This window comes from Micromys minutus (genome assembly GCF_963924665.1).
Source record: "Micromys minutus genome assembly, chromosome: 29".
In the NCBI taxonomy this organism is placed as follows: Eukaryota; Metazoa; Chordata; class Mammalia; order Rodentia; family Muridae; genus Micromys; species Micromys minutus.
The window spans coordinates 23,583,611-23,597,659 of NC_137964.1; the positions used below are offsets into that span (position 1 = coordinate 23,583,611).

At 54.9% G+C, this 14,049-nt stretch overlaps 1 protein-coding gene across 36 annotated transcripts in view; it reads left to right on the forward strand.

The window, feature by feature from the left end:
* The window catches only part of NCOR2 (nuclear receptor corepressor 2), a 156,034-nt gene that overhangs the window by 81,678 nt on the left and 60,307 nt on the right, over positions 1-14,049 (forward strand). For 33 of the 36 annotated variants that reach the window (XM_080940899.1, XM_080940888.1, XM_080940894.1 and 30 more), the window contains 6 exons: positions 2,326-2,392; positions 5,734-5,906; positions 6,720-6,813; positions 8,568-8,746; positions 11,901-11,955; positions 13,725-13,823. In XM_080940899.1, the coding sequence (XP_080797025.1) occupies positions 2,326-2,392; positions 5,734-5,906; positions 6,720-6,813; positions 8,568-8,746; positions 11,901-11,955; positions 13,725-13,823 (667 nt within the window). The remainder of the gene's footprint in view (positions 1-2,325; positions 2,393-5,733; positions 5,907-6,719; positions 6,814-8,567; positions 8,747-11,900; positions 11,956-13,724; positions 13,824-14,049) is intronic. The other 3 variants (XM_080940923.1, XM_080940915.1, XM_080940917.1) reach the window with 1 other exon arrangement.

Here is a 14,049-nt window from a genome sequence, read left to right on the forward strand (position 1 = left end):
GGGAAGATGGCAAGCTCAGTTCTCACGTGGAGTGTGACAGCTGTGACAAGGACAGTGAGATTGATCTGGGGGTTGGTGGGGGAGCTCCACCACCCAGAGAGCAGAGCCGTCACCGCTCCTTGGCTGTCCGCTGTAATTGCTGAGAGGTGGGAAGTGTCCCTTCCCTAGGGACCTGGCCCCTGTCATTTTAATTTCTCTGCCTGCGTGCCTGGCCATGACTTTCAAGTTAATTTCATGCTTGGCTTCCTGGTGTGGGTGATTTCAGACCTGTGGAGGTCACCTGTGCACTGTCGCCTGTCCCCCTCCCCTCCACCCCCCTCCCAGCTATGCCCTGGAAAGTGTCAGTAACAGCTGAGGTTCTGCCAGGGCACCTGCCACCTGGGCTGGGAGCCTGCCCTTAGGGTTTAGATCTCTTAGATGCCCCAAGGACATGCTGAAGGAGAGCGGTGTGGGAGTTCCCAGACCCTGCAGGACCTTCGAGAGCATCCATGCCTAGATGCCAGATAAGTGTCAGAGCTGAGTAAGATGGGGGCTGGACAGTCACCAACAGCCACCAACAGCCCCGGGGTTGCCTACCTGCTTGGTCTCTGCCAGCACGGAGCCTTGGTCCTCCAGTGTCAGGCCCAGAAGGAGGCTCCTCTTTTCCTAGAATCCTGGGCCCCTCCCATCTCATTTCAAGATGGACAGGAAGTAGGTTACTGGGAACATGTCTCTGGTCTTGCTCTGGAGGTTCAGAGGGGCCAAGTAATTTCTTCAGGGTCACACAGCCAAACTGGCAGGAGATTCAATCCACACATCTCTGCCTCCCTGGCAACCTCAGACAGTAATGTTTCTTTCCCCACGCCCAGGCCAGGCTGGTCTCCTTTGGCACAGTACAACCCGGGCTTTCTAACACTGTTTCCAGCTTAAGCAGGCATGGGTGGGGCTCCATCTAATTGTGCCCTGGTACTGTTGGGGTCAGATCCTTCCTGACCCTCATCTTGCCAAGACCTGGAGCCCAGCTCCCTCAACTGCCTTTGTTCAGTTCCATGTTTGTAACTGCCAGCAGGCTAGACTATTTCATGGCTCCCTTTGTCAACTCAAGTTCCTACATTTTGTAAAGTAGCACATCAGAATTGTACCCTTTCTTCCAGTAGGAGGTGTGGCCCTCCTCTCCCCCTCTCTCATTCTCCCCCCCTCCCCCCGACTCTTTTTGCTCTTCCCCAGCCCAGAATCTCTGTAGACTCCCTATATAGTATAGAATAATTAAACTTCTGATCCTTCTGCCTCTGCTTCCCAAATGCTGTGATTACAGGTGTGGCCCATGTTTTCATGCACTGCTGAGGATCGAACCCAGGGCTTTGTGCTTGGCAGGCTGAGTTTCTACCCACCAAAGCACAGCCATGGGACCTCCAGGCTCTCACTCCAAGGCGACTCCCCGCAGTGGATCTCTTGGATTGGGGACTTGTGGGGAGGTTGGGTTCCCTCACAGGAAAAGTGATGTAGCTATGAGCCCAGGTTAGAGAGCACAAGGTCAGGGGTGTAATGTGTGTCTGTGTGTCTGTGTCTCCCACAAGACCTAGAGGTCAGTTACAGCGCCTGGTTGAATGTATTAGTGCTGTGGGGAGTAGGGATGTATTGGGTCTCTGTTGCTTGGGGTGGGGTGGGGTGGATGGAGTCCTGTATTCCAATTCTGCTGTGCCTTGCCTTAGGATTTCTGTTCCCTCTTTGCAGTCTGAACTTTGTCTCGCCTGCCTGTGTCTTTTTTTCTACCCTCCACCTTCATTTTCCAAATCTTTGTCCATTCTGAGGTAAAAATCTCTGTTCTCTCTCCCTCTCTTTTCCTTCTCCCAGTTTCTCCCCCCTGCCCCTCTCTGACCCTGCTCCTCTCCCCATGTCTCTATCCTTCTTTTTCTCTCTTCCTCTCAGAATCCCCCCCGCCACATGCCTTAGTAGTACTTACTGAGCTTTGTGGGGGACTATGGGTCAAGCTGGTACAGTGGAACCTGGCTGTCAACCCAAGCTGGAGACCCCTTGATGCCTTTACTAGCTATAGGACAGGGTCCCCAGGACATAGCTGTTGGGATGCCTTTGTCACGTGACTCATTTGCCTCTGGGTAGCAAGGGGTCGAACTTTGTTGGTTGGTACCTGTGGCTGTGACTCAGGGATGAAGATAATGCAGGTGTGGGCTCAAGGGATGGCGGGTGGTACTGGCAGCTCTTAGGGGCAGGGTAGGCTCTGGGGAAAGGGGGAGTAGGCTCCCTTCTGACTGAGGGCCAGTGTTAATTAGCCTGAGCTCCTGCAGAGAGCTAGCCATCTCCAACACCCCTGTCTGTGCTCCCCAGAAACCAGGCGATGCGGAAGAAGCTGATCTTATACTTTAAGCGGAGGAACCACGCACGCAAGCAGTGGGTAAGTCCTGTCCCATCTTTTTCATGACATAAACAGGCTCTCCTCCATGCCATGTGCAAGCTGTGGGTGAGCCTCGTCCCCATCCTGTCCCCTCTATGTGTTACAAATTCAGTGTGTGGGTCCCGTTCTGGCCCTTCAGCACACGGACAAGCAGTGGGTAATTCCTGCTTCTGTTCTGCCCTTCTCTAAACCCCCATCTCTGTCCCCTCTCCTCCACTGGTGCAGTAGATGGCCCAGCACATTCGATCCAGACTCCGAGGTCCCTGTCCACTCTGCAGCTTTTGGGGATGGGTGTCTGTCATGAGAGAAGGTTGTAGATAAACCACAGAGGCGGCAGCTGCTGTGGTGGTTGGGGCTCCTGATCCCCTTTCCCAGCCCTCTGGAGTGGGGAGCCACTGAAGCCAAGGAGGGTCTTGAATGCATTCTTAAATGCCCCTCATAGGCTTTTGTGCCCACCAATGTTTTAGAGAGAGAGAAGCTAAGGGTGTTCTGAGAAAAGAGCCTTCCCCTCCTCCAGCCAGGTCCAGGCCCTGGAATATTTGGCCATTGGAAAGCATCAAGGCCCTGGTCTGTGGTGGTCGGTGGGGATCCTGCTTCTTGAAGTGGGTGAGGGATGTGAGGGACCCTAAGTCACACTTACACCAGGGATAAAGGATGGAGAGGCAGGGTGTGCCCACCATGTCGCCTTAGCTGCCAGGGTTAGGAGAGCCATCCTACCATTCTGCCTACTTATGTAGCGCCAGAACTGTGTAGCTGGTTTGATTTAGGCGTTACCTCCTTTCCTGGGCTCTGCATACAGGCTCTGCTTAACCTGGATCCCATATCAGCTCTGAACCAGGGCCAGGTTTTGACTGGAGGTGATGTCATCCATTTCACTAAAGCCTGGGGCTGTTGGGAGACACTGTGTGTGGGGGTTTGGGGGTCCGTGAAGTCGAGAAGGCAGATCTCAACTTTTCTGCATAAGACCCTTCCTAGGCTGTTACATGGGGCTGCAAAGTGGTGCCTGTCTCCTTCCTCAGGCCGGCCTGTATTTGCCGGTCTACTCCGTTTACTCAGCGGTGCCCAGAGCCTGCGGGTGCATAGTAAACAGGAAGCAGCAGCTAGGTGCTCCTTGCACTGAAGTGGAATGATGAAGAGTTCCCCAGTCATATGCCATCATCAGCTGCAGTCTCCGGGGACCCACTGTGCATGTGGCTCCTGGCATGGGCTTCGGGAACGGAGTTTTAAGGCTCAGCTTCCCACCCCAGCCGTTTTTCTCATCAGTGGGCAAGGTCCCATGAGGTGGGTGTGTTTTCACAGACCATATTTCAGGCAGGGAAGCAGAGACAGAGAGGTTTGCTCATTGGCCCCATGTCACACAGCTGAGGAGTGGCATCGTCTGGATTGGCACTGGGGCTGTCTTGTTCCTTAGTCTTCGGTAAGCAAGTCTTGCCCCAAGTAGTTCCGGGGCAGGATGAGATACCAGATAGAGTTCAGAAGGGGAAGGTGGCCTAGGCAGTGGAGAAGAAATGGCCCTGCTCACGTACAAGGAGCCAGAAAGGGTGAGCTAGCTGTGTGCTCTGCCATTATTATGGGACGTGCTGTGCATTGGGCTGCAGCTAAGGATGATAGTGGCAGGCGGGCGCCCTCCCTCTTATGATCTGGTTGGTCAGCTCCAGGATTGCCACGTGCAGACTTCAGGTCCCTGCTGCTGATGGTGAGGAGAAGGCAGGCACGGCGGTCCCCTTGACACCCTGCAATCCAACCCTGCCACTCCATTGGGCCATCTCTAGATGCCACCCACAGCTTGCCCTGAGCATCTGCTTTCAGCTCTATCTGCCGTACCACCTCAGCGGTCCTTGAGGCTCCAGCGAGGAGCCAGTGGAGTGGAGGAGGATTTGGGGTGGGCTTGGAGTCAGGAAGAAAAACTCTTCCCTGATTCTGGGGACCTGGGGAGAGGGAGCTGCGTTTTAAAGATGAAGGGAAAACTTTCGAGCCCCAGTGGCACTGCATCCATGGTGGTCCACCTTAGGGAGGGAAGGAGGAAAGGCCTCTATGCTGCAGCAGAAGAAAGATATGAACAAGACGCCAGAGCGCCCCTGGTGCTACCAGAGAGAGGCCTGCCTCGCTTCTTTCAGGGCCAAGTGTGCTGAGGACCAGTCAGCTATGATCCTACCCAACACAGGCTGACAGACAGAGGGATCTGCCTCCTTCTCTCTGAGCAATGTCCTGCTGTCTCTAGACAGTGGTTGTCAATGGATCCTGGCTCGGATGTGAAACAACAAGTACACCCACCTCCCCAGTAGATGAGACAGACTGCAGTAGGCCACACTGTGGTTTGACCTAGACAGAGACTGTCCTGTCTCAGACAGTACCACACCCCTCCTCGAGAGCTGCTTGGACCTTTGTGCTACTGCCTGGGGCTATGGGATGTTCCTGAGGGGCCCTGTCCCTTGTCTGCAAGGTATGGGACAGCCCCAGCCCTCAGGTCTCCACGTGCTCTCTCTCTTCTCCTTGGGCCCCTCGGTGGGAGCCAAGCAGCCTAGGCTAGATTGGTGGGGTGTGTCGTGGGCTCCCCTCCCTGGTCCAGTGCCTTGGCCTTGAGCCACAGACACAGGGAGCTCCAGGTCAGAGGTTAAGCACACTGTGGCAGATATCAGGGCACAAGAACACATCCAGAGTGTTAATATGACTGTGTCTCTTGTCCTTCTGTGGCTGTTTAGAGATGGGATTTTTGAAATGATCTCCTTGGATATGCATAGGGCATGCTCTGGGCTGGTTGGGAGATATACAGCAGGCAGCTTGGTGGTTAGACAGGGAGGGGGACTTCCTTGTTTTCCAGAGGAGGGCAGAACCTTCTTTTCAATGTCTGCTAGGTTTTGGACTCTTAGACTTGGGGAGTGTGGCTGCACCAGAGACCAGAGACAAGGAACTGCCTAGAAAGCGGATATTCCCTGGGGACATCTTTTCTGGGCTACAAGAGCTCTCCAGAGCCACCAGGACAACTTCCTGCAGTGGTGTGACCTGGCTTGATCTGCTGTGTCCATGGTAGCCAGTATGAACATAGGGCACGAGCCCCAGCCTATCGGGTCAGGGCTGTCTCTCTTAATGTGTGACCGAGGGAATAACTAGATCGGGCTGGAGGCTTCCGAGTCAGATGAGGCCCCTACAGAGGAGGTCTGGCTCTGAAGGAGTTGTCATATCCTGGGCTGGCAGCTGTTGTGTGTGTGTGTGTGTGTGTGTGTGTGTGTGTGCGTGCGCACACACGCTCGCACATCCCTCCCCCATTTGTCTATGTGAATGCAGTGGGCAGTATCTGGCCCTCACCAGCACGCCGCCTTCTGGCCATGTCCCCCTCACAGGAACAGCGCTTCTGCCAGCGCTATGACCAGCTCATGGAGGCGTGGGAGAAGAAGGTAGAGCGCATTGAGAACAATCCACGGAGGAGGGCCAAGGAGAGCAAGGTGAGAGAGTACTACGAGAAACAGTTCCCGGAGATCCGCAAGCAGCGAGAGCTACAGGAGCGTATGCAGAGGTGAGGGCACCATCGGGGACAGTACAGGCAGGGGTGACGGGATGCAGAGCTGAGGGCTAAGAGATGAGCCCATGCTAGGGAGAACACATGCAGGGGTGAGTAAGCGCGTGTGGAAGTGAAGGCCCAGAGGTGAGGGTGCAGAGGTGGACCCATGTAAGAAAGGGATGAGCACATATGGTGGTACCTACTGTGCTGGTTCACGTGGGCCTCCGGTGGCCTGTGCCACACAGAGTGCCCTCATAGGGCTTCATGCTTACATTTAGGGGCCCTCAGCACCCGCTGGGCCCAGAGCCGTCACTCATGAGTATTGTCCTGCTGTCCTGACTTCTCCTTACCTACTAAAGCTGCTGAGTGAGACTCTGCTGAGGGCTGGGGTAGGGGGATTGTTTGGAGGATGACTGGGCCCACCGAGGCGGGTGCCTGTCCTCACTGTGGTCACCTGTATGCGTCGGCTCATCCGGCTCATTTCACCGACCCACACGGCAACATGGGTTCCAGGCCTGACCTGAGGCCCAGATACCTGATCCTGGTCCTCAGGTTAGAGGCAGCATTGGGCTCCTGCTGCGTCTCTGTCCTTTGTTCATGGGAGATGGGTTGCCATCTTGTAACCTCAGGGGCTGATCTTCCTGAGCGGCCGGCTCCCCAACCTCCCTGGACTCCAAGCCTATAGTCAGATGTGAAGGTGGGAGGCTCAGCCCTGATCTCCCCCTCCCCATTCACCCATATGTAACCCTCCAGAATGTTCTGCCACATGGCCCGGGTCTGGCCTCTTGGTAGGACGGGTGGTCCTAACTGTGTCTTTCTGGCTTCCAGCAGGGTGGGCCAGCGTGGCAGTGGGCTCTCCATGTCGGCGGCCCGCAGTGAACATGAGGTTTCTGAGATCATCGATGGCTTGTCTGAGCAGGAGGTAAGTCCACAAGTGACACCGTGGGCACCCTGTTGCCTCCGCATTGTCCCTCTCTATGTCTCTTACGCATAGTTTCTGCCACAGTGGTCATTCGCCAGCAGGAAAGGAAGCCATCTGATGCTTTCAATCCAGAGACTGGTGATGGGCATGTGTCAGAAGCAATGTGGCCACACCAGCAGTAAGTGGCCAGACCATGCCTAGCCCCCAAAGGGCGCAGATGTCAGCGATGCCAGCAACTGTGGAGGGTTGGACATCGTTGGGAAAGTTTACCTATCTGAAAAGCCTCTAGGGCCCAGAAGGGACATCGGGAAGCTGGGTTGTGGGACAGGGATAAGTGGCCCTCATTATCCTCCTATCGCCATGGTCCAGGGTCTCTGTTGAGCTTGGCAGAACTGTTAGTGAAGTCTGTCAGCGAGAGCAGGTGGGGCCACCGTTCTAGAGGGCCTGTTGTTTCTTTGGTTCTCCCTGGGGACCCAGTGCCAATATTGGTGACCATCACAGAAAAGGCCATGAAGCAGACAGAGCAGGTGCTTGTCCTCACTGAGGGATCATTCTGCTCTCTGGGCCAGGTATACAGTAATGATTTATCCCCGTGGCCGACACCACAGCAGACCCAGAGCATTATGTACCAGGACCCTTGCTTCCTTCCTGTTGGCTCTGCTCTTAGGTAGAGATGGCCATAACATCCAGTGTCTCCTCTGAGCCCCTTGAGGCTGTTTACATAGAGACTTAAGATGGGATCCTGGCTAGAGTGGCTGGTGACACCGCTGTGGCTGTGGAGTGACTAGGCCGTCCTCCAAGCTGAGTCCTGGTCCATGCAGCACTGGCCGTGCACCAGGATGGCTGCTTAAGTGGTCTCCTTGTATACAGACAGCCCCATATACCCAGCAGCTTCGCCAGTTCAGGGCCCGCACCCCACTGCAGTGCTTGGCCTTGAAGGGACATCCTCTTGCAGTAGTTCTGCTGGAAAACCTCTCCTCCTCTTCTGGACAGAAAGCAGAACTCAAAAATCCACAAGCGACAGCTGTGGGGCCATCCTTGGCTGGTGGGCATGTGGCTGGGTTCAACCCCTGTCTCACAGATGTGGATGCAGACATGGCTTTCATTTCCTCTAGAAGCAGGGAGACAGTGGCCCTGTCCACCCACACACCGGACCCTTCCCTCGGTCCTAACCACACAAGAGTGTTGTGGCTGCCACCTTTTGGGGGAGCCATCTCCAGAACAAGACTGGAGACAGAGCCTGGGTCAGAACTAGAGGGTACTGGGCAAGAGACAGTGGAAAGTCAGCAGCATCTTCCTAACATGGATGGCAGGGCAGCCCGAGTTCCCAGGGGATGATGGAAAAGCCAGGGTGTGAAGCCTAGGGCCAGAAAGTAGGCTAGGCTTTCTGCATGTCCTATGCTGTCCCCTGGATTTCTGGCTCCAAGCCAGACATGTGCCAGCCATCCCTAGAGTGCATGGAGCCAGGCTAGGCTGTGCCCTGTCCCTGCCTTCATGGTGTTTTATTACACTGCCTTTGTGGGGGTGAGATTCATGGCCTCTCCTACTGCAGATAAGGCCTTGCTTTGCACTGAATTTACAGCCCTTACTTTCCTTAACCGCCCCACGCCTCTAAATCCTCACCAGCGCCAGCCACAGTCGGCTTTTAATTTATCATCCCAACCCTAAGAAATGTCCAAGGGCCAGGGCACCCGCCCCTCACCTGCTATGTCCCACACTTGCCCTCTGACCGTATACACTGTGCTCTGCCGCAGAACCTGGAGAAGCAGATGCGCCAGCTGGCTGTCATCCCGCCCATGTTGTATGACGCAGACCAGCAGAGGATCAAGTTCATCAACATGAACGGACTCATGGATGACCCCATGAAGGTGTACAAGGACCGTCAGGTTACCAACATGTGGAGTGAGCAGGAGAGGGACACCTTCAGGGAGAAGTGAGTGTCCTCTGTGGCTGCCTGGGATCCCTGCCCGCATCCTCTCTTTTCCCACACTCTAGTCACAGGGACATTCTGTCCAGAACTCTCCCTGCTCTGGTGATACAGAGGAGTCCTCGGCCCCCTTCTGTATGTGTCTCCTTGTAGGTAATGGATGTGTATCTCCTTGTACCGCATAAGCATTTATTCAGACAGATACCACATAGGCTCAGAGAGGTGAGGACGCCCAATGGGGACCCAGAGCTGCATATGGTGGATGCAGGGTATAGCCGGCCAGCTGGATTTGTGAGGTGGCACGGGGAAGCCAGGGCTTCGGTGATGAGGAATAGGCTGTGGTAGTTGGGAGATGAAGCTCAGCTGGGTGTGGCGGCCACTCCTTTAATCCCAGCACTAGGAAGGCTGAGCCAGGGACATCTCTTTGACTTCTACACAACGAGACCCTGTCTCAAAAAGTGGGTCTCCAGGAGGCTCCTCCAGACGGTTTGGGGAAGATGAGTTTGTAGCTCCTGGGTGGGAGGAGGAAAGACCATTGCAGCCCAGGATGAGGACCTGAGGTATGGTCTGCAGGTAGATGAGATCCCTTGTTTTGGGGGACCACAGAAGAAGAGGTGATAGAGATATCACAATAATATTCTTATGGATATTGTTTGGAGCGGTACCCTGTAAACATTCCACCTAGGACCAGACCTCTGAGAGGCTGGAGAGTGGAAATTGAAGGAGGGACAGGGGCAGGCAGTTGCCCAGGAGGCCCTGTTGAGAGAGAGGTTCTGGTGCAGCAAGCCTCCATTGCTCAGACTGGCTGACCTGTTTTCCCTCCAGAGAGACCCTTGTCTGCAGTTGTCCAGGGTCAGGCTGTACAACAGGCTGGCCCCATCCCAGATCACAGACAAAGCTTGACTGCCGCATGGGGCTTGGGCACAAGCAACAGTCTTCAAAGTAGCTTTAGGCCATGGAAACACAAAACAACCTCTGAGTGAGTCTCATGACTTCAGCACACTGAACAGTGGGAAACAAACCTGTATCTAGGACTCTTGTGCCTAGGACTTCTGTTCTCTGTCTGGTGTGTTTTACGACCTGACTTAAGATAGTGGTCCTGAGGTGGCTGAGGCCCCTGTGTAGGTCCCTGGTAGGTCCCCTGCTATTTTAATAGAGAAGTCTCATTGCTCTTCAGACCTAGTGATTTACTCTGACCAATGTCTACTGCTGCATCTTCTGTCTGGGCAAGACACAGCCATGATGTGTCTTCCTTGCCAAGGTACTGATGGCATCCAGACTGTCCTGAGAACAACTCAGATGTCACTCACTGACTGCATGGCCATGCACAAGCCAGCCTCAGTTTCCTCCTGGGTAAAATGGGCATAGCTATATAGTGTTTTCCTTGTGCCCATGGAAACGCCACAGCAGGCCAGCTAAGCATAGGCCGGGCTCTTGTGGGAAGCAGTCTGGTACAGCTGGCCGCCACTTCTGTCCTGGGAGCACCTAGGAGCCCCAACAGGAGAAGGACACCCTGTCCCTTCTGTGATGATTTGCATAAGACCTGTGTGTCCTGTTCTTATCAGGGTCAGCCACACTGCCAGAGTTAACGGAAGTCCACATGAGCAGTCTAACTCACGAAGGCCAAATATAAATATGGTTGGCCCAGATGGTGCGTGTGTGTGCATGCATGTGAATATGCGTGCTCTTGTATGTAAAATGTTTGTTGTCTTTTGTAGGGTAGGTGGTTGCTGCTTTGTTTCTCAGTCATAGCTCAGACTAGCCTAAGGCTCGTTGCTGGTCTTGAACCCTCCTCCTACCTCAGCCTCCCCAATGATATAAGCCACTGTAGTCTGCCCGTGTTTTTTACACACACACACACACACACACACACACACACACACACATACGGCTTCATGTGTGCCTGTCTCATGATACCTCTGAGCCACGTGTTTGCATTTTTTCTTATTTTAGTTCTGAGATGAGGTCTCACTAAAAACTCACTCTACCCTAGGCTGGCGGTCCTCCTGCCTCAGCCTCCTGAGTTGCTTGCTGGGTTACAGGTTGTATCAGACATGGCTCTACCTGTCTCCAGTGAACTTGGGGGCGGGGGGAGAGAAGGACAGGTACCCTGCAGTGTCTTAACTTTGGTTCCTGATGTCCTGGAGCCCAGCACTGCCTGGGGAAATCCTATAGAAGGGATGGGGATGGGGACAGGGCAAGAATAGTACCCTTAGGCTTGCCTGCTACCTGGGTGGGCGGGGCCCTGGCAGGGTAGCCACCATCCCTCAGTTCTGATACCTCTGCTTCCTTGGGAAGAGTTTAGAGGCTCTTCCGGATTCCCCAGTGTCTGGCGGGGAAAACGGGAGGGGCCTCTGGCCTACTGCCCAGCCACCTGGAGGCCAGGCGGGGCAGCCCAACACAGGCTGCACACTGGTGGGAACTGGCCCCGGTAATGGCAGCCATTTCTTCCCCCTGGAGATACCAGGGTTGTGGCAATTCATTGGAGACAGGGGGCAAGCCCAGTGACGCTGCGTAGCACCCTTAGGGTGTAAGCAGGCCTTGACCCTACCCCCACCCCCACAGCTGCCTGGCCCTGACATTTTAGCTGGCCGGCTTTCCCAGTAATGCTTAGGCTTTGCAGGAAGCTGGTGGCGTGGTGCCAGTTCCCGCCACCCCCTGCGGCTCCAGCCACTTTTGTCTTTTCCTGGGCATCCAAGGCTCTGCTCCAGCACTGGGGAGGCCTTATTGCCTGGCTTGCCCAACCTCACCCAGGCAGGCTTAGCTTGGCTTGGCGTAGGCTGGGCCTGGACAGGCCGAGCCAGGCTAAGCCAGGCCCAGCTTCTTAGACCCGGCTGGGAAGAAAGACAAAAGCCGATCTGGGGGGGTGGGGGACCCCACTGGCAAGCTGAATGCCGTGTCCTCATTTTTCCTGGAAGCCTGCGGCAAGACAAACAAATGTATTTTCAAAGGCATTACAGCCAGTGAGTCACTCCGAGGAACGCCCTGGACCCTGGTCCCTGCCCCGCAGTCCTTCCCACGCCCTGAAGATCTGCTAGTGGGGCGGCACCCGCCAAGCCAGGCTGGGGTGGCAGGCACTGGGCACTCTCAGCTCTTGGCTATCCTGTAGGGTCTCCCTCATCCTAGCCTCAACGTTGGCCTGTCTTTCTCTTCCCCCCAGGTTCATGCAGCACCCCAAGAACTTTGGCCTGATCGCCTCATTCCTGGAGAGAAAGGTGAGTGCCCATCCCTGGATGGCAGTGCTAAGCACTAAACCAGCTTGCCATCCACTCCCCAGGGCCCATGTCTGGGCTGGGTGGAGTGCTTGCCCCTCCTCTGTCTCTCTGGCCAGCTCCATCTTTTTTCCTGCCTCCGCCTCCTTCCTAAGGGGAAAGCCAGGCAGGCCTCACCGGGGATGGGGAGGAGCCTCAGGCTTCAGGCCCAGGCCGCCCAGGAAAGCTGTGGGGACTGGTGTCACATAGCCATTTGCCCAGCACGCTGGGTTGGGCGCCAGTTCTGAGAGTTTTGCCACGTTCCAACTAAGGCCTTGTGGCCAGGTATGGCCTGCCTCCAGGTCTGTGTGTGAAGTAATCTCCTGGGTCCTTGTCATGGGTATTATGGGATTTCTGACAACTCTAGATACCACTTCCGGCGTGTGGCTAACATGCCTATCATTCTGAGTAAACCTTCATGCAGAATTGATATTTGAACCCAATCTGTTCCCCAAACCAGAGCCTAGAGCACTTGGCTCTGGCTTTGCTTCCTGTAGGTAAGGAGTCACACTGTTCCCAGAGGGCGGTTAGCTGGCTTTTCCTCACATACCAGGCTAGTCTACAGTACATGAACAGTCCTTGGTGGGCAGGTGGCAGCATTGGCTATATGCTGGAATTGGTTCTGTAGGCCCAGCACCTCAGACTACCCCACGGCCCACCCTTCAGGGCTGCAGTTTGTGTCTTAGATCCTCAACAGTGGGATGTCCAGCCTGGCTGGCCCCCTGCTCTGAGTCCTAGGGATGTTGGCAGCTGGTGGGATGTGGGACATGGGATCTAGATAGCCAAAGACGGTGATCATCCCTAACAGCTTCCTTTCCTGTGGGCTGATACGTTCTGGAGAGATGGGACACTCTGGGATCTGGTACCTGAAGAACCAGTGTTGGGAACCGGCGTTATAACTAGCCTACCTGTCTGATGATGCATCCTGATGGGTGTGGGTGACTCAGTAGTCCTACGTTTAAAAGGCTAGGGTTCGACAGAGCCAGAATGGCTTTGAAATTGGATGTTGAGTAAGGCTGTGGGGGAGGGAGGAGAGGAATCTAAGGGAGAGAGGCACTCAGAGAGGGGGTAGATGAGGGCAATCAGAGCTTCTAGGACACAGGTGGCTGCTTAGGCCATACCACCTTCCTGGGCTGGCTGGCAGACAGTTTGTCTGGCAGGTCATAGGTGTGGGTGAGGGTTGGCTTGGGGGACCCTGTGGAAATAGTGTTTGTTCATGGCACACTCTAGGAGTGGTCTGATGCATAGGCAGCTGGGGACTGTCCCACCCCACAGTCCTCATGGTCCCTGGCTTGGCGCTCGGTCACAGATGATAGGCATGGTCATCTCAGGTACAGTTGCCACTGTAGGCATCCATTAAAGCTTCTTGTGTGTGGTGTTTAAATTCTGGGTTAGGTTGTTGAGGGTCCTGGGTGATTTACGGGGGCTGAGCTGCAGTGATGTCTTTCTTGTTACCTACAGTTGCAAGGACAGGGTCTGTGCTGACTGTACCATCCCTCCAGGCTAGGCTCTGTCGTGTGTGTGTGTGTGTGTGTGTGTCTCATTCCGAGTAACCCACATGATCAGCACAATCCGGTTTCTACATGTCACAAGCTATTAGAGAGGTTAGATATTTTTTCCCAGGGCCACCTAGCTGGTCATCAGAAGAGCTAGGATTTGAACTTGGGCCTTTGGCTCCTATTCCTAATTCTCTCACCCCATACCCTCCTCAGCGTCTTCTCTCTACCCCGCAGACAGTAGCTGAGTGTGTCCTCTATTACTACCTGACCAAGAAGAATGAGAACTACAAGAGCTTGGTGAGGCGGAGCTACCGGCGCCGTGGCAAGAGCCAGGTAAGACGTGGTGTCGGCTGTTAGGTTTTGGGGACTGGGTCCCTGCACTCGAAGGACACTTGTCGGGTGGACACTTCCTTGATGAATGGTGTCATACAGTCCTACCGTTAGGGCTCCTTCCATAGCATCTGACCTGAAGAGGGTGCTGGCAGTGTGCACAGGTGGGAACGGCAGCCTCTTCTATCTTAGCTAAGGTGTCCCTGGTTCAGAGCCAGCCAGCCAGTCA